The 20,885-nt window shown below is 38.3% G+C and overlaps 1 protein-coding gene across 1 annotated transcript in view; it reads left to right on the top strand.

Moving 5' to 3' along the window:
- The first annotated feature begins 5,267 nt into the window (after positions 1–5,267).
- Positions 5,268–20,885, top strand: part of BEGAIN (brain enriched guanylate kinase associated) — a 146,011-nt gene continuing 130,393 nt past the window's right edge. Inside the window, exon 1 of the mRNA XM_062576534.1 lies at positions 5,268–6,011. Within this exon, the coding sequence (XP_062432518.1) occupies positions 5,268–6,011 (744 nt within the window). The remainder of the gene's footprint in view (positions 6,012–20,885) is intronic.

The following is a 20,885-nucleotide window of genomic DNA, read 5'->3' as shown; positions in this document are numbered from 1 at the left end:
GCTTACCTAGTTACGTTGCATTCTTCTTCATATATGTTCCATTGGTGGTTTTCCTCTTTAGAGATTACCCTTTATTAGCATACTGTTTTTTTAATAAATATAATACAAGAAATAAATTTGAGCACAGTAACTGAATACAATGTTGCTACCTTGGAGAAGGAAGCCACACATGGCCCAGAGGAGGTAATCATGTGGAGGAATTAGTCAGTGTTTTCTGTCAAAGAAGTGGGAGATGAGAATTCGCTTCATGAACAGGTTTGGAAAAGGTTTCATCAGAGGCAGCCTGGAGAACCAAATGACCAGAAAAAGAATTTTCTGCATAGTTAACCTTATGCACAAATACTTTGAAAGCAACAAGATTCAGTTCAGAGAAAGTTAGAAGAATATATATAATAAACATTTCCAGAATAGCTTGTCATTTTAGTGGAATTTCTTCTTACCTATGTCACACAGAAGATACCTTATTCCCCAGTTTGTGAAGACTTCATACCCTATACAGTCTGAACACCTGAAAAGTTGAAATCTTATATAATATTCTAATCTTCTATAGAGATATTAATAGCAGAAGAGAGATTGATCAGCAATTGTAATTGCTACTGCAGCAATTGCTCCAGCTCCAGCAGGTCTGACCAAGGTACATGGACAGTATTTCCAGGCAATGTAAAGGCTGACTGAGAACTAGCTTACAAGGAATCCACTTCGTTGTAATGGAAACACTCACCCTTTGTTGCCACAAAAACAGTACAGAAAACAGTGTAATTCCTGATCCCAAATCCTCAAGTCTGTCTGCTAACTACAAAAGGTGCTGGTCCCAACCTTAACTGTAATTAAAATATACTCCAATATTTTGTTCAAAAGCATGACTTACTTTTTAGTTAATAACTTAAGATCTTACGAATCTCATAATGTGTAAAACCTCTAGACCTGTTCACAGTTTTTCCCATGTAGGTAATTCGCAGAATATCTTATTGTTAGTGCATTGAAATCATAATTGTAGATATATAAAAACTTTGCACAATTTAATATTAGAACTGTTGAATGTTGTCTGCTTTGACCCAAAAATGATCACATCTTCCAGAGCATTGCACAAAGAAACTTCTAGTTGTCATAACAACCTACTGCAGCTTTTTTGCTACATGTATATCCTGCCTTTGTTTCTGACATTATTAGCAAAAATTAAAATTGCCTAAAGTTGAAAAACCAAGAATATTGTTAAAAGGGAGTAGGAATAAAGATATACTTTTTAAATTTCCCACAATGCTAAAATTTCAATTTTCAGTCTTTGGGCAGTGATGTGTAAGGAATTACTCTCAATCAATTCATGTTGGGAGGTAACTACCCTGTTCTGCTCCATTTTTATACAAAATATGCAGGTTTCTTATAATGTCTGTGTAAAATGACACTCAGAATACAAATAAGCTTAAATTAACCTTTAGAAAAATCTTCATATGTTTGGCTAAGTAAGAAATTTACCAGACAGGTCCCTGAATGCATCAATCTTGTCAAATGAAAAACTGAATCATTATGAGAGTCCCATTTAAGCTGTGATCTTAGCTAACACTGTTATAAATGTTTCAGATTCAGCCATCAATTTAATTTCTAGTAGGAAAGAATCAATATTACCCTGTTTAACTCTTTTATTAATACTAAAATAGAATACAATAGATTAGTCATTGCACTAGACTAAGTCATGAACTGGATCCGAGTCCCTGGAACTTGTTCACTTATGAGTTTTCACAGTTTGGTTCTTGTGAATCTCTAGAGATCTCATTTTGATTAGGGCCTCATTATGCAAGATTGTGTATCAATGCATGGATAATGCATGGAAAAAGATAATCTCTTCCTAAATTTTAAAGACAGGGCACGGCAGCTGCAGAAGAAAGTTCAGGCGTCCACCAAAGCTCATCTAATTGGTTAACGGCAGAACTACTAACAAAGGACATCTTATTTACAGTCAAGTCTGTCCCATAGTTCAGGCAGTTTTCAATTGATTGGCACAGACATACTGATTCATTACAAGAACTGCACTCACCATTTCTAAAATAATCCAAAATTAATACATAAATATTTCTGTTAAGATATTTTAATGTTAATAGAACAGCTTTAGAAGAGCTCACAAAGGTCAGAATCAGGCAAGCATCTAGCTAGTAGAGGTATATTCAAGCAAGAAATAACAGGACTTTGATTGCTAATACAGCTTGCTAAAGGTATGTTTCAAGAATACTGCCCAGACTACTGCAGCAATACATTGCTATTCACGGACATACCTGCTTGCATGGGAGAGAAAAATTCTCTTTATCAGCAGAGTGTTCAGAGAGATTTAAAACTATAAGGCAAAATAATTTTAACGGTTTTTAAAGTAATTCACTTAAAATTTGGAAACTAGATTACAAATATCAAATCATTATACAAGAGTTCAAAGTCTCAAACATCCAATTTCTTAAGCATATGCATGTTTAATATTCAGCTTCTCTTTGAAAATATGACCAGTAGAAATGATTTTGGTAATTCAGCATTCTCTAGAGAATATTTTGGTCAACTTATTTTAGACAGACCACTGCATAGTCAGTGTTGCTATCTACTCTGATAACATCTATTCTAACAAAAATTTAGAAGGTTAGATGTAAACAGATTTGTATCAATCTTTCCCTAGTCTCATCCAAGAAAGAAATCTTATCTGTTTTTTTGCAGACAGCTTAGTCTTTGTTTTTAATAATTGACTGTTAGATCATATGTCTTGATCACCGTTTCCTGATTGGTTAAGCTCAAAGATCTGAAGTCATTAGGCAGAAATCATCTGAAGAAAGAGAAGAAGCAGTATTAAAAACATAAGTATCCTGACATGTTTCTTCTTCTTTGCAAACGATAATTGACTGTCATATGAATGATATATTTCAAAACAAATGGGCTCCTTTCTGACAATAGAATATATAAGCCATATCTGTTGGCTGTACCACAGCCTTCTGTCTCATTCACACCCTAAAATTTGCACATATGCAATGGATAGTTGAATTTGTGCTTGTAGTCCTCATAGCTTTGTTCATGCGCAAATGCACTCAATGACATATGAATAAAAACCACTCTTCTCCAAATATGTACACGTCGTTAAAGATTCTGGCTCAAGAGTGAGGCTTGCTCTGTTTCTGAAACAGAAATATTAATAAAGTCCATTAAAATTGCAGCAAACAAGAACTTGCACTTTGCCAAGCTCTAATGGTCCTGGAATACAAAAGTTCTAAGATGCGTTAGCAGAGACCCCGCATCTTTGGGGAATCCTATTTGCTTCAGTGAGTCACCATAAGTTTGCAGCAGTTTGTATTAGAACATACTGAACAAACCCCTAAATTCTGGATTTACAAGAAGAGAATAGTGCTGTACTGTGCTATGACTGCATTGAAAAGGTCATGAAAATCTTTGTGTTGACAAAAGAAAATATTCACCAGCCCTACAAACAGGCAAGTTCACCTTCAATTGAGAGAGGAATACATTCTTCTGAACCAGAACGGTATGAGTAGGGTTTATGCATTTTAAACCACATTTTTCTCAGTGATTAGGATAACGTTCATAACACGCAGTGGTATGGCACAGTCCCGCAGAAAATATGAAAGCATTTCAGAAAGTAATTCCAGTAAAAGCAATTGATTTCTGATGTGGTAAAAGGATATTCTTGTTCCCCTGTTATTTGCAAAATTAATGCACTTACTATGTTAATTTGAGAAATTTGTAACACTTCAGCAGTTTTTATGAACTATGATTTAAATGAGTTCTGGAATTACCAATGTGGAGACAATAAATTCTTTGCTGTGGCAAAGTGACTGGTAATGAGGGACCTAAGTACAATATCCACTTCAAAAGCTTGTAGAATTACCTTGTAACCTGAGCTGCTACTGACCTGTCAGCTATCTTTGATGCATTTAAATGTGCTCCTTGTTGACTTTTTTCCCCTCTCCCTTGCCACCTGGGAGTCTTTTCTACTTCTCTTCTCAGCATCTTCCAAGAATCCTCCTCACTTTCCCATGCCTTAGCGTTTAAAGGAGGTCATTCAGGTTTCTGCTCTAATCCTCTTCTCTTTTCTTTTTGAACCTGCTGTATTGCTTCGGCCAGAATGCCACAGTGATAGCAACGAAGGTGACATAAGCTGAGACTGACTCCCACCAGCAAAAAAGGGTTACACAGCTTGTTTTGTCACTCATCCCAAGGAAGGCGAATGCAGAGAAAACCTTTTGAATTAATCATTTCATTCTCATGTCAGTTCCTGTGGTAGGACATCATCGGGAGAGTCCAGCCCTCAGAATGATTATACAGCCCTTAGAACCTCGCTTTGATTACATTTTAGCTTCTTGCATGCACAAAGCAAAAACAACAATTTTCTGCTTCACAGTTAAGACTTGCCTGAAGTTTTTTACCCTATGTAAGAAACTTCAAGAGCCTTGCACAGAAAATGATGGAAGACTTCACTGTTATTGCTCCAGACTCATTTACAGTGCTGAAATAATGCACCTTTCTTTGGATTCAAACCTTCTACAAATTATTTTAGAATGAAAATTATGGCAAGAGAAAGCAGGTAGAAAGCGAGAATCACACTCTCTTTTTGTCTTTCTGGGTCCAGCAAATCCACTACTAAGCTTTCTAATAGAACAGCAAACACTAGTAGCGTTAGGACAGAATAGCATGACCTTCTCTTCTATTGGATTTTAAAAAGCCCTGAAACAGAACCACTCCAGACTTTACTTAGTGAGAATTGATTTACATCATGGTAGTCTGGTTTCCAGTTCAACAGACAGGAATATATCGTATGCTGTTTGGATCAATGAAAGCTCATGTTTATCCACTATGCACTCAATAACCTGGAAAATTTACATGTCCTATAGATTCTGCAGATTACTATGGCTAATTAAAATGATGAGAATGTGCTATTGATCTAATTATGAAACATACGCATAATTTGGGATGCATACGGGATAAATTGAGGTGGCTGCACTAATTTGCTTGCCAAAGACATGCCTGTTGTCTTATAAGACAGAGAAGGATTTATGGCAATGCCACTCTCACTGATGCCGGCTGACATACAGACACAAAAATAAATGGAGCCACTGTCACAGGGTTCCATTTCCCGTGTTAAGCCAGCGGGTGTTGTGCCTGAAAGACCTGCCAAGCAAGAGGGGGCTGGCAGGGCGACTGAAGGAAGAGCACGCTGTGCATCCACCTCTGCTTGTGTACCAGAAGCAGGAACTGATGCGGAGACAAAACTCTCTGGAGACTTGACAATGAACAGTTACTCAAAACACTGCAGCTCCAGTGAGGACAGCTTTGAGTTTCAGGGTAGCACAAGGTCAGAAGCTAAAAGCTTTGTTAAAAGCAAAAATAAGGATGAAGGCTATCGACCTCATCGATCAAAGCACTGTCAGAAAGGGGGTGAAAAAACCCATGGACTGGAACACTCTTCTCTATACCCAGCAGAATTGGGAAATACTGGCCAAAAGCTCCAGAGGCAGAAGAAGACACACAAGAAAAGCAGTTCCTCTGCATCTGACTTGAGTGTGGTGAGTCAAGGATCATCAAGCTCATTGTCTGTTGTGGAAGAAAAAATTGAAGCTAAACTCAAATTCTCTCAATTTATTAATGAAGTTACTTTCAGAGTGCTTGATCCCATGAGCCTGAGGGCATACCGAGCTGCTAAACTTAAGAACACCTTTCCATCCGGTGTGAGAAGCCTAGATGATTTGCGCATTAAGAGAAAGTCTCCTGAAGGCTGGAAAGAGAACATTCTAGATGGGAAATCTCATCAAGAAATAGACTTAGAGAGTCTGAGAAGTGATGACGTTGTAGCTGGAGCACGAACACGCAAATTAGAGAAGTCTTTGTCCCTGGATACAAGTCCTTCTCTTGGGTCATTTGGTAATGGTGCCTCATGCAGAACAAGATCTGGCCTGCCTGTAGAAATTATGATTTCTCAGAGCAAAGAAATACCAGCCAGAAAATCTGCTTCTCTGCCTAGAAGTGCAAGCATGGTGAGCTCTCTCTCAAACCACTTCTTTGGGTCATATGTGATAAGTAGTTGTGCATTAATGTGACTATTTGAGAATTCCTGTCTTGCTGGGTGGGCTCTTATTGTGTACAGAAAATTTTTTTCCAGGGTGGAACAAACATCCTAGAGTTATTTTTAGTAGCTGAAGAAGCTCTAGGATTTATAGGAGGAAGGGAAGACAGGATACACCTCCCTGGTCCTTGCCAGTCTTTCTAGTTTGGGAAAGGAAGACTCTATGAGATCAAATAGAAAAGGTATACCTGCATTGCAAGGAAACAGATATAACCAAGCCAGCTCTACATAAACAGTCAAGGCACCTCCAGGAAGGACAACTTAGCCTGAAGAGGGTTCAGTGACTAGCTACTAGTTAGTCAAGTCTTCCAGGTTAAAGCTTGCTCAGATATCTCTATATCAAACAGTACGTTCCGTTAGTGCATCTAAGTGCTAGTGAGAGGTCTGACACCCTGAAAACCTTGCTACTAGTTAGTCAAGTCTTCCAGGTTAAAGCTTGCTCAGATATCTCTATATCAAACAGTACGTTCCGTTAGTGCATCTAAGTGCTAGTGAGAGGTCTGACACCCTGAAAACCTTGCTATGGATTGTGTGTCTAGAGTCAATATATCTAATCTGATAATTTCATTCCTATTTTTTCTGAGAAACCTTAAGAATACATTAAGGTTTTTTTTTTTTTTTTTTTTTTTTTTTTTTTTTTTTTTTTGGACTGAAGCTCTTTCTTCTATAGGTTGGCCAAAAATATTCTTGTTTTAAATTTCTTCTTATGATATTCTTTGTTTCTCTTTGTTTACACCTATGGAGGAGGGCAAAAAAAGATTGTTGTTCTTTGCTTGCATGGCACTGTAGGAAACTCTGAGATGCCAGACCTTGAACTACGAACTACTACGTTATATTGTTTTGCCTCCAGAGAAATAGTTATAATCCTCCTAAAACAATAGAGGGCTGGGAACTGTTACTTAAGACTATGCATATGCACATGGATGTTGTTAAAATGTGAGCTACTGAAGCTCTGTTATTCTTAAAAAAGCCAATTCAAATTTAAAAACAGAAAAAAAGTTGTCTATATTCACAGAGGACTGACAAAAAGGAGAACATTCCATTCTCAAGAATTTCATGCAGTCTTCAGCAGCTCAAGCTTAGGATTTTATAGGATGCCCTTGGATGTTATAGTTATCATCTATCAAAGATGGCCTGAGGGAGAACAGAAGGGGTGAAAGATAATGAAACATGGAGAAAAAAATTACATGTTATGTCATGTCACAGCTCCACAGCAGTTGTCGTCCTGCAAAGGGGTCAAAAGGCTCCAGACTGAGCTATGGAAGGAGGCTATAGGTTTTTTAAAAAATATTTTGATTAGCCGTATGTCAAAGTATCTTTTCCTGTGGACTTACTCATACTGTACAGATCAGAGCATCCAACTGACAGAGCACTTTATGATTCCAGTCAGTTGATTTAGGCATCAGTCTACTCCAATCTAAGCATCAGCCTGCTCTAAATCTAGTCATTTAAATTAAGTACATTAGTTACCAAGCATTTTATCTCAATAAACAACACTTTAGGCTGCAGAACTCAACATAAGAAAAGGAAGGAGTGGCAAGGGAAAAAAATACCACATTCAGTCTTATCTACAGATTCAGGACTCCTGTACATAAAAGGTTTGCCTTCAAAGCAATTTATTTAGTGCAAGTCCTCACCGGAAGCACACTTTGTAAGAAGCAAAAGGATAACTATGGTCTTGGTTGTTGTTATTGTAAAGATACTTTAAAAGTATTTGATTATATAATGTTCATATTGAACACTGCCTAAAACTACATTTCAGTTGCCAAGTTATCATTCATATGTAGAAGATAATCTGAGAGGGAGAGAGAGAGAACAAGAGAGAGAGCAAGCAAGTGCTGGTTACATTGGCTTAGGTAAAAAAAAAAAAAGAACAGAAGAGCAGAGATATAACAATGCAGATTCTGAAGAGTGTGAAAGAGCAGGCTTGAAAATCTGAGGTTAAGAAAGCTAAACCTAATAAAAAAGTGACTCTGAAAGGAATTTTGTAACCCTGCTTCCCATGTATTATGTTTTCTAAAGTCCTTTGAGATCTCCACAACTGCATCTGCGCTTCCTTTGATAGGTCTGTATTGGATCCAGGCTCACTAAAGTGATTTTCAACTTTAATTCTTCAGAGAGATGGTCAAAATATTCAGGAAGATTTCTGCAGAAACTACATGTCAGTTTGCAAATAGCTGTAACCGAACTGAAATCTAAAGAACCCATCTTCACTGTAGATTTATGCAGAGGAACTTACAGCTAGCAGTATAGAAAAGGATACTCTATTTAATGACCAAAGTTGGAGAGAATTCCAACAGGCAGAAAGCAATTACCAAGTATGATGGACATGGCATTGTTGTGGAGTAACTGTTCGAGTAACCTGGCAGGCAAGATGAAATTATTTCTCATATCTACATGTTAATCTAAATGGTTAATCTAAATGGTTAATCTAAATGGTTAATCTAAATGGTTAGATAAATAATTGGGAGAGCCAAATGATTTAGCAAGATGAAAGCAAGCCTCCAAATCCATGCCAATGTAGCAGAGGGAACACAACTCAAAACTATATCAGACTTCCAAGCAGAATTAAACTGACTAGTTCAGTAGGCTGAAAATTTTGGAAAAAGGATTGCACAAAATAGTGTTTCTCAGGACTGGAAGGATATGGTTGTTGAAGTCTGTAAAAGGGCAGATCAATACAGAGAGAAATATGGATGGGTCCAAACAAAACTCATTGTCCTCAGATCCTGACTTTCTCTGAAATATAATGTAACCTGGCATGAGTAGACACTGGTCTGTGGTTTTTAAGATGTCCAAACAACCAATGCTTTTTTTCAAGAAGACTTTGGATACCACTGCTATTATTTCAGGAGAAAACAAAACTGTTGGTACCAAGCCAAAGTGTAGTTCTTCTCAGATATTCATATGTAAGATTGACTTCAGATCAGAACAACTCCGTAGTGTCGTGAGATTTGAATCAACCTGGATATTACATTTGAGTCAAATTTAGTTGCATGCATAGGAGGATCAACATTCCAATCAGACCTCATCTTCACGTGTTTACTTTTGCCTGCACAAGGGAGCATACTAGATTGATTATTACAGATTATATTGATCAATTATAGATTGATTTTTCTTGATTGTGGAGAAAAAAAAAGCAGCTCTATCTCTTCCTTAGAATGGCTTTGTCTTTCCATCCAACTCCTGCTCTTAAACTCTACCAGTAGTACATATTCTGTGAGAAAGAGGTGCTAGAATCACTTGATTATTGACTTCATCTTTATTACTATATGCATATGTATCCTAAGGAATTGTGCACTTGTCACCTAAGGCCATGAAATTATCTCATCACACAGAATAAACAAGGTCAAGCCTGATCAATACAAATGACTTAGTATGCTGCAATATGCCCCTGAGTTGCTAGCAACCCAATGCTCCAATTTCATGCAAACATTGTCTTATAAAATAGCTTGGATAGGGAGAATGTCACTTACATAGAAATTTTTTGAAGTTAAGATTTTAAGTTCTACAAGACACATTTGCACAAGGGGCACAGGGAGGGCAGAAAAATAAACTTGCTCCGTAGAAGCTAACTGTGTTTACTGAGCCATATCTGATAACAATTTAGCTGCATCCATGCAATGCTACAGCTACCCATCAGAAACCTGGAGAGTCATTGATGCTAGAGCTGCCTCCCGTGTCATTTGTTCTAAAGTGTCAAAATTTGGGTCCATACAAGCAGTTCCATTCATTCTTGTAGTTTTAGCAAAGCCTCCCGAAAACAAAGTATTAACCATTACTCTAATTTCTTTCAATGTATGCCCTAAAGGACACTTACAATAGCTGTTGAGACTGTAACAGACATTTGTCCTATTCTAAGACTTGTATCCTTATAAAACACAGATGAATGAAACACTCCATTTCTCTTACAGGAAACAAATATTACAATAATTACTATAAAGATGAAATATGACCAGTTCAGACATTTATACAGGCTGTCAAAAATATTCAAATTATAATGATGCATATATGAAATCTTGTTAGCTAGTTAATTTTTAAGGAACCCTATAGGTAGCCTGCTGAAGTAAAGTATCATGAGGCATTAACAAAAATAGTCAAAGTAGTATCAGTTTCTGCTCTTTCTGCTATCTGTTATATATGTTATGCATGAGGATTCATGCTGTTCATTACAGGTGGCATTTGCTGGACAGTCTTACTCTGCTGCAGGTTCTTTTCTGTCTGAGAAGTTCAGTTTGGGGAGGGTATCATTTCTAAAGATCCTTGGTTTCTAGGACACTTCAGAGACAAAGGGGTCAAATCTCTTTCATAAAAGAGCACCTTCCAGCTTGATACAGTGCTGTAGAAAAGGCAAGTGTCTTGATCTTGGATGAATGCCAAAGCTTTCATTTCTGCTTATGGTACAGTGGTGTTCACGAATACGATCAGGGTTCAAATACACCATAATGGAAAATACCATTTCACTAACTGATGTGTGAAATATGTTAATAGAAAGAAGGTACCAGAAGAAGTGACTTGTCCAGGTCAGTGGTCAAGCCAGGAGCAGAACACAGGCCAGAAAGAAAAGCCTTCCAATATCCTATTGTCTGGTCTGTTCCAGCTCTTTCAGGCATGCAGGACAATTTAGAACCACCCTTTGTAGCAGAAATAATGCAGCTCAGATCATCCAAGATTTTGAGAGCAGAAATGAAAGAAAAAGTAAGAAAGAGGACTACATCAGATACTCCATTCTTTAGCAAAAGCATATGACCAATTATCTCATTAAGGCCTCGTATTAGTCTCTTATGGCGACAGAAAATGCCATATGACCACCTTATCTGGCATCCTGGCCTCTCTATTGTCATGTCATTTTATATGACATTGCATAGAATTCTACTCCTCTCTGCCTTGAAAACTGGAAGTGATCATAAGGCTGTCACAATACGGATTGGTCATTTCTTTACAAAATTCAGACTTCAGCAAAATCCATCTATGCTTCGAGTTAGTTTCAAGAGAAAACAGAAAGAATATAGCCACTAGTAAAACAAACTATAACAACTTTCTTTTGTTATTATTACTTTACCTGCAGATCCCTCAAAACAATGAATTAACAGCTTGTGTGTTTGGTAATACTATGTAAGAAGTAAAAAGTACAGAAGGTCAAAATAATTGAATTTGGGTGTGAAAAGCCAAGTACCACATCTTTAGGCAATGGGGTCCACAATTGCTCAGCACTTCCAAAAGTCCCTACTGCATCACTAGCCTTTCTCCGGATGCCAACACTGACTGCGTTTCTAATTCTTTAAACCACTACTGTGAAATTGCCACTATGATTGCATTAATTGGCATTTAATCTTGTACTAGTGAGTTGTATTTCAAACGTATTATGTATGCAGATATGTATGGTTGAAGCTTCAGGAGCAGATAAATTAGCCTTATACAAAACACCCCATGAGAGATGGGTGTGCAATCAAGCACTGTAATCTATAGGAACTGATGACCAAAGTAAACTGCTGTGCTTTCTGACCATCACAGTGTCTGTGAAATCAAGGACAAACTTGATTTTTCACTGATAGAATTGAAGAAGCCCCTACTTTTAAATACTCCCTCACAGTTTCTGAGACGACTTGCGCAAGTCAGGTTTGAAGCAGGCAGTAGTATTTAGCAGACAAGCTGGGGCAAGCTTAGCAAACAGTCTAAGTATTTATTCAGTTTCATCAGCTGAATAGTCTCCTTCGTTTTGTCACAAGATAATGGAAGCCAAGAAGGCCATATGCAATTTCATCTCTAGCTAATTTAACACTTCTTGTCCCAATAATGTGGCATTGTCTCCTTTGCCCACTGCTGGGAGTGCAGCAGCCATGTACTGTAGGAGAGATCAGCATACTGTTTTTAGAGCAGCAGATGTGACACCGTTTTACAAGCAACAGTGCGAGCAGATGGCGTTTAGAGAGTTCTCCTTGCCGGCTTTAAAACACCTCCGTTGGGTCACTAGTGGATCCTCTGTCTAGTCGAACATAGTGCATAAAGCTACAATGTTCCCAAGATGACGCATATGGTCATTTACAGCTTCTCAGTTCATCAAATACAAATTAGATCAAAATCTTCTTTACAGAGCATAGACACGTATGAGCCAGTACTCAATAGAGTAAGATATTTATTCAAGACAGGATAAAATAAAAAGACAGCCTGAGCTGCTTCACAATTAAAAGATTATGTTTTCAACTAATTTAAGGTTTTAACTAAATTAAGTATCTCATTAAAAAGCTTGTATTTTTTGGAGTTTGTACTTGTTTCCCCCTTGCCTTTTTTAGAGGAAAAGGGGAGTCGTGAGTGACAGAGAAGAGAGATGTTTGGATAAAGGGACAGGTGTTATTACAAAGTTGAATTTCTGCACAGGATGCAGGGCTCTAACCAGAACACAAGATCATTTTCCAGCCAAATGTACTATTTACCTTCAGAAGGGTGGGTACTCAGCCAGAGAGAAATGCTGAGACCATGCAGTTCACATTGATTTTGGTATCTCTTGGCACCAGTCACAGGAAAGCAACACTGGCAATCAAAAATGTTTAGTGTTCTTTTTCTAGTGATTTTTGTTAACATGACTTTTCCCCTTCCTCTGCGTTTCAAAATCATTCTCAATTGCACACTCTATCTTTGGGTGCCTTTAGAAAGAAATGGTACTTTCAGAGTAATTGAAGTTACAACAGGCTTCAACAATCGTTATCAGAGATACATGAAAGCTGCAGAGCCAAGCGAGGGAAGGCGAAGAGCAAGATGGAGGGAAGACCAATAGCTCTTTCTTCTTTGCCCCGAGTTTGGATTAATGTCTTTTCTGTGCAATTTATGATGCAACAGGTTTTAAGCGTGTTTCTGCTCATTTTTCTTTCATTTCTTCAGCCAGCAGCTTATGTTTGTTGTGCCCGTGAATGGATTTCTTGTCCTGCCACAATATGGCTTTGCTGTATCACAGAGGCCTCAGTATGCAGCGACTCTCTCGCACAGACATATACAATAATTAACACAACTGTTTTGTCTGATCATCATTATGAAAACTTCTGAACTCTGCCCATAGCAGATTGACGTGTGAGGCACTGCTCAGAGCCAAAGCTCTGGCGCATTTTTCCAGTTGTGTAGTTGATATTTTTGCCCCACTTGTTCTCAGGCTTTCGGTTATGTTAAAGTTCTACCCATTGATGTACTGCATGTGGTTAACAGAAACACAGATGTAACCTTTTCCCCTCCTCACTATGTTCTAATGTCACTCGAGTAAAAGAAAAGTTCCGTTCTGAATCTGAAGCTAGCACACGATGCATTTTGGAGACAGAAGAGAAGGAATTAGTATTTCATTACTCTCTGCCAAAGTTGTAAATGAAAATATTCTGTTTTCTCTGTAGATCTTGGTGTTGTGCAGTTTTCAGCCTCACTCCAGAAACTGTAGCATTAAAACTTTGACACGCAAAGAAACTGATAGACTTATGGAGCAGAAAAATTTACGAGTTGAAGTATGGACCGGGGGGGTTATACTAGATGTGGACCCCAGGGAAATGAAATCTACCTTCCCCAGTGTATGCATTCATATATCAGAACTGCAGCTCTGATCTCTGGTCTGGTAAGGACCTCATTCAGTATTTTTAAATACATATTTTGCTCAATAAGCCCTATAAAAATGATGTTTCCATAGACATTTGTTTCAGTTACTTCTTGTTTGCATAGGGTCTTTAACTTGATCTTCTCAAAGGAAACTTTCCAGCGTCAGGATTCCTTAGATGACAGGAAAATACATCTTGCAGATAAGAAATAAGCAGCAGATGCCATAAATCTTGTCTTTTAAGCATTCTCCCATGACATTCTCAAACTGGCTATGAAAATGAGGGGAAAAATATTAAAAGGTAGATGTGAAACTGATTGGAAAATCTTACTGAGAGAGTAGATCTTAACATTCAGTAGTGAGTGGGGTCTCCCCGGGACCAACACTATTCACTATTTACAAGCAGATGCATTTGCTTTAAGATGCCATCACTATCTATCTGCACAGAGTAAATAAAACATGCAGTTCTGCTCATTTATCTCATTTGAAGACTACAGTAGCACGTTTATATCCCCGTGTAATGTTCTTGAGCACATACTTGTGAAATTTCCAAAATTGTTGCTGACTCGCAACAATAAGCAGGCACCTACTCTGTTTAAAGGAAGCTTTTCATTTCAGAAAAATCAGCCTTTGTCTTCAGGTTGCCTTTCTGTATTTAGCTTGAAGAGTAGTGGAGCAGAGCAGAAGTTAAAGTTAAAAAGAAGTTAATTGAACATCTCACTATGGCCCCATCCTTCAAATCACCGTTATATCTGTAATAACTAAATTTCTTTCCTTTTCCACTCCCACAAACAAAGATAATCCAGAACTAGTTGGGAGTTTGATGCTGAAAACACTCAAGTAAGCAGGATTCAACAGCCCTGAACCAGTTGCCCGCTGCTGAATAGCCAAGGAGGAGGCTGCAGACTGTGCGGACTTCTGTTTAGGTGCTGCTGACCAACAGCTCTCAGTTTCTGACAGTAAATTCAATACTTGCAAGGAGTCACTAAAAAAGTTATTCAAATACACATCCGCATCAGTCAAGCTCATGAGCTGTCTGCATCAATATTTGATGTTAGCTGGGCAATAGCGATCATCTCGATGGCCATGCCTGCCTCCTGCTCCCTGCTCGGGTAACCACAGCAGTTTAAACAGAAGAGAAAGAGGAATAAATACTAGGCTTGTTCATACAGCAACACTTGTTCCCTTGAAAATAAAGAGACGTTTCCCTAAAGGGCAACTATTCCCTAGATAGCTATAGTCACAAAAACCTGCTGCGTGAACACAGTTAAAATGAGCAGCTGCTAAGGATTCACAAACTGCTTTGCAGCCGCTGATTTCTGCTATAGTCATCCACGACCTCCACACTGCTTGCTGTGCTGAGCACCGCACCGTAGGCTCGCGGGAAGCACCAGACACGTCCCATTTCTGGAGCTTCGAAGCTGAATCATAGTCTTGCAGCAAGAAAACCAGGGCTGCCGGTAAGCAAGAGGGGTGAAATAAAACCCATGGGCTACCCTGAACGACCACCCAGCCCGGCCTGGCCGAGGCACCTCTGCCGCCTTCTCCCTCTGGAGGCCCCACGGGACAAGCCCTGGTGCCGCGCCGTGGGGAGCACGCCGCACGCGGCACCCCGAGGGCAGCCGGAGGGTGACGGAGGCACTGCCTTTACCAGATAGTCATCGTCTCCCACTGCGCCGGCAAAGCCTTTCCCTCCACAGCAACAGGAGAGGAGGTAAAATATTGCCCAGTGCATAAGATGTTATCATAAAGAGGAAATGTGAGGATTGCTGTAGTGCAAACAAAGCAAGAGTAACACGGTGATCACAAGGATTTAAATAGAATAACAAGCTGGTTAAAAAAAATGCTAAAACTCAGCATGGGTGCTCATATTTCAGCAGCAGAACTCAGAACAGCATCTTCATTTGCCATGTGCATAGTCATCATCTTTCTTTTTGCTGTTTTGAGGTTTCCTCTTGCTTCCGTTTTTGATGTAGTAAACGTAAAATGGACATTGAACCAGTTAGTAAAGTTACAGGAGGGAAGGACGCAGCTCATTACATTAAATGCAGTGAATTAAAATACAATTAAAATAGAAAGAGCAATGAGAATTGGAATGCAATAAATAATTAAAATAAAATTAGTCTGGCACTTCTGTTGAGCCAGGCTCAGTCCCCATTTAAATCTAAATGTTTTTTTACCTCATTGATAGCAGCGTAGACCTTACGCAACTACAAGTTTTCCTTCCAGGATTGTGGTAGAAGCGCACACACCCAGGTTTCCCACTTTCCTCTTGCAGTATCCCACATTTCCTAACCAACCTGCCATCCAATCCCATTCTACAATGATGAGAAACTGGAGGCTGGACTATCTGAGAAGTTGCACATAAAGAGCAGGAAATGATGGCAGAAAATAAAAAACTCTGTTAATTATCCCAACAAAAACAATGATACAGTCCCCTACTGATGGAGGGGAACTGCTATCAAATTGTTATTTTCCTATTTATTTATTTTGGGAATAGAAAAGAGTAGAAAGAGGCAAAGCTATTCCTTCGTTATGATACTTGTAACTTATTTGTACCCCACTTACCCATTAAATGAGTGTAAGAGCTGACATCTCAAGAAGCAACCTGAGAAGAAGCCTTTGTCCTTCAAATACCAGGCCTTTGATAAAAATTTCTTGGTACTAACTGTTTCATTTCCAAGTTCATATCTGCAGGAATCATTTTTACAGGTTATTGCACCTCTCTCTGTCTGATACTACCACAGCAGTGCTCCGGCTCCATAAATTGTGTGCATATTGACAGCTGTGGTCGGTTTCCTGCTTTTCTTATATTCATTCACATAGTAAGTGTGTCTTCCTTCCCTGAAGGAAATAAATCTCCCCCCTACATTGGGAAATGTTAGTGACAAAGAGCCGGGTACTGAGAAGAATGTTTCAGCTTGCACGCTCTAACCACTTGACATCTCCAGCTCCTTGAGAAGGAAGAAACAAATGAACACCTATGGCTGAGTCTGTATTTAATAACAGAATAATTAGCTGAACATCATGAAAACTAGGGATTAAGTATTTTCCAGTTTTATTGGATTTCTAGCAGCAGAAGAAAAACAGGTAGTTATTCTAGTAATTCAGTTATTTTAGTACCACCGATCAATAGTTTGGTTTTTGTATTTCTCAAAACTATGAATCTCTCATGGCTGTAATAAATATTAACATATATCATCTAAGTTATAATTAAACTTTACAAAGGGATATGGGCACTGCTTTAATATGCCAAGCTTTTTAATATGTCAGTAACTAACCGATTTATTTTAAATCCTTACTTTCTGCTGAACAATTGTTAAGACACAGCTGGTCCAGTGCTGACTGTTCTGTGTATCAACACCTACATTAAAAATACGTATTGCTGCACAACATAGGTAAAGGTGGTTATAGATTTATAGGGTTTACTGTTGTATACCAGACTGCTCTATTAAAGTCGGCAATAATGGCAGCTCCTGAGGCAGATGAAAGCCTTCCTTAGGTGACCAAAGCAACGGAGGGCGTAATAGTGTGCTTTCTTAAAACTGTCTCCATCAGCTTATTGAGTAACTTTGGGTGAAGGCTCATCACCACTGTACCTCAGTTTCCCCAGATATAAAATAAGAATAACTCATAAAATAAACCAAGTAGTTTTGCATAGTGTTACAGAAAATGGAACTGTAAATAGCTGTTGTGATAGCTACCCCAGAAGGTACAAGACCTTGACTGAGGGAATGATCAGTTCATTCCTTGATTGGCGTAGTCTGAGGATTCCTTATGCTAATGTATATGGTAAATTTTTCATTATACTCTTGTACAGTCCGTATCAAATATGGAATCAAAATTGATTGCTTAGGAGTGTTTCTGTTCTTGCCTTTCCTAAGTATTTATTTTTTGCTTTGATTTTCTTCATAACCTTTATGATATAGCCTTTCACTGTAAACGTTCATCTGTCTTCTGCTGCAGTGTCATCTACTCAGCTAAACTTATGGTTCTGTCACCATCCTTTTCATCAGGTGAATGCATAATTTGGTACTTTCAAACTCTAACACATAGAATTGCTTTGTAAATTATCACATACGTCCAGGCATGTGGTCATCCTTATGTTAGGTCCAGTTTCACACAAATCTTACTCGATAATGACCGAGCTCTGCTTGTTTTTACACTGAAGTCTTGTTTCTTTCAACATTTTGAATTCTCAGTTATATCTGTAAAGCCAGTGCACTATCAGCCCCTCATAACTTTGACCTACATGGAATGATTTCGTGGGATAGCCACCTTAATTGTCTTACTTAAAGTTTGTCCTGAGTCTTCCAGCAGTCCGTGCTATTTGTTCCAGCCATAACCCAGGACACTCAGCCTCTCAGAAGTGCAAGATTGACTGTTCAGCCTTAGTTCAGTCACAGACTTTCTATATTTGTACTTTCCTTTAATAGCTCAAAGTTAAAAGTATCTTGTGCTCTTATGTCAAGTACAGCACTCAAACCCCTGTAATGCAGTTTTACAGTTAAATTACTTTGTCTGGATTAACTGGAAACTGTTAACTTCAGTACAAGTGCAGCAGAACTTGCTACTGTCAGAAATAAATGTACTTTCTGATTTTCTTGCCTTCTGTTTTCACTCATTACTTGATAGGTGTATCATGAAAGTTCTATTCCAGTCGTCTTCTATGTTTACCAAAAAAAAAAAAAAAAAAAAAAAATCAAATCTAGCAGATCTTTGCAAGGCTCAGTATCTCTTCACACTTCCTGTAGTTTTTATTTACACAAGGTGCAACGGGATATTCTGCTATTGCTTTGGGCCTAAAGATAAATATATATAAATATACACATATATATATTTTAAAAAGCCCTGAGATTATCACTGTGTTTTAAGTAGCATGGATTTTTATTTATTTGTTTGAAAATATGCTTTGAAGACTATGGTAGATATTACAAGCAGGAAAGACTAATGCCTATGTTGTTACTATCAATATATAATACATTACATCCTCTGTGGAACCACACATTTTCAGGATGTGAAGTTAAGGCTTTGGGGACCTAATCTTGCAAACACTTCGGGTCGTTGTGCCTTCTGATGTGTTACCAGTGAAACAAATAAACAAGTAGCAACAGCATGATCAGGCAGGTGCTTGCATGCTCTTTGAGTTGCCACTCTTCCTTGTCATATGGGTTATGTACCAAAACTGGGAGAGCCACACGAGACAGGTATTGTCTAGAGGTAAGAATGGAGTAGCTTTGGGGCTAATTCCCAGGAGGTAAATGAAAGTGGTTTCCCTGGAGTCTCACCACTTCTGTGCGAGTCCCACATGAGCCCATCAGCCTGGCAACTGGGGAAGTCTGCAGCATCCCCTCCCCAAGCTCATCCCTTCCCGCAGAGACGAGGTTGGATCACCCAGATTCCAACTGCTGGGCACCCTCATCTGCACGGGAGCTGCTCAGCTCTGCGACACCCTGGAAACCGCCCAGTTATAGCTCTTGTATGGGAATAGAGGAGTTCACACAGGAATTGGCACCTACACCGTTTTGAGCCTTTAATTTCTTAAAGGGAACGGAGAAATTAGCTTTCCCGTTTTCTCTTGTGGGAGAAAACCTAGCATTGCTAACAACCTTTTTATACAACATGATTTGCATAATTTTACCAAGAACTAGACACTTTAATTTCTGATGATAAGGAATGTTAACAATTCCCTTTGGTTAAAAATAGCCTGCTCCTATGACTTTTTGGTTATTAATAGTTTACCCAGCATTGAAACATTTTGATAAATGTTCAGAACTTCAAAGCCTCATATTTGATCATTTATTTAGCTAAACTACTTAGTACAAAGGTAAAAATGTCTTCAAAGCAAGAATTTGTTTTTTTAAAAAAATCTACATAAGTTATTCATCAGACATGACTTGTTTGGTATATCTTTTGGTATAGCTGGTTTAAAAAAAGTGTTCCAAAAAATCTTCCTGGATCAATTATTTTTTAAAACAAGTTTGCCAGCAATCATGCTGTCATTCCTTTTTGATCATTTGTTAAAGGGCCTTTCTTTATTAAAGAGGTCTTTCTATTTTATACTTGTTTATTTTAAATTGAAGTAACTTTCCCAAGAATTCTGCGGAGGAATTGTAGCACTTCCTCCTTAATGGGATTTTGCCTGCAGGCTGTTTATCAGATAAGGCATTTCTATTTTTTATTTACATTTCCTCTCCCGTCCTGCTTTTCCTTCTGAATTAGCCACATATTTAAGTAGGGAAATGTATTTATTTATTTATTTATTCGTTCCTTTGCCATGTCATGTGAGACTTAGGAGTGCATTATTCCTCCTGTCACCTTCCTCCATGCTTTTTCTGGCAGGAAAATGTAACTGCCCATTCCAAAGGAAGCAACAGTGTGCTTCGGTAAAGTCCCCAGGCAGACAGGGGGGACACATAGGGCTCCCCATAAAGGCTGTGGCTGCGCCATCCCCATTGGCCTAAGTTTGCTTTATACAGGTAAAAATTTCAACACCTTTAGTCTCCAACGGAGTCTTGCATAGTCACAGCAGGTTGGGAGGAAGGAATCTGGCGGCGGGGGAGGAAGTTCTAGAGAACATCATCACTTTGAGAAATTCTGTGCTGCTTCTCTCCCTACTAATATCATCAGCTTCACATTCTGGCCAGTATTTCCCAAAGTATGGATGAATGTAAAAGGGCAGCTCTAATAGTCCTCTAAAGGGATTTGATTTAATATGACTTGGTGTTTTGCTTAAAAAAATAAAAGTATGGTTCTATATAATGGCAATGAAACATTTTTTCAATAACTACAGAACTTTCTAACAGTTCTCTAAAGGTTTTTCCACAGGAAATTACCTTACAAGTGTCTCAGAAATTATGCCTAACAATATTAGGCCTTTCTATTGGTTATTGAGAGGAAATATTTTAAAATTATGATAAATTAATAGATAACACAAACATTGACAGTATGGTAAATAATTATGAGATCTGAGTGACTTAAGTGATTTTGTTTTGTTTTTACTAATGCACATTTTTGAAAGAACACTAATATAACCAATGATAAAATTATACATCTAGGTGTAAGAAACAAAGGTCATACTTATAGACCCAGAGACTGTAAAATCAAGTCTATAGATGGTCAAGTAGTTGTCCTAACAGTGTACATAAAAGAAGCTACTATATTTTTGGAAACATAACTAGAGGGATAGTGTTAGAGAGGTGCACGGAATAAACA

Source organism: Rhea pennata, chromosome 5 (genome assembly GCF_028389875.1).
Source record: "Rhea pennata isolate bPtePen1 chromosome 5, bPtePen1.pri, whole genome shotgun sequence".
In the NCBI taxonomy this organism is placed as follows: Eukaryota; Metazoa; Chordata; class Aves; order Rheiformes; family Rheidae; genus Rhea; species Rhea pennata.
Note: the sequence above shows the minus strand (reverse complement) of the source record. Positions and strands in the feature narration are given on the sequence as shown.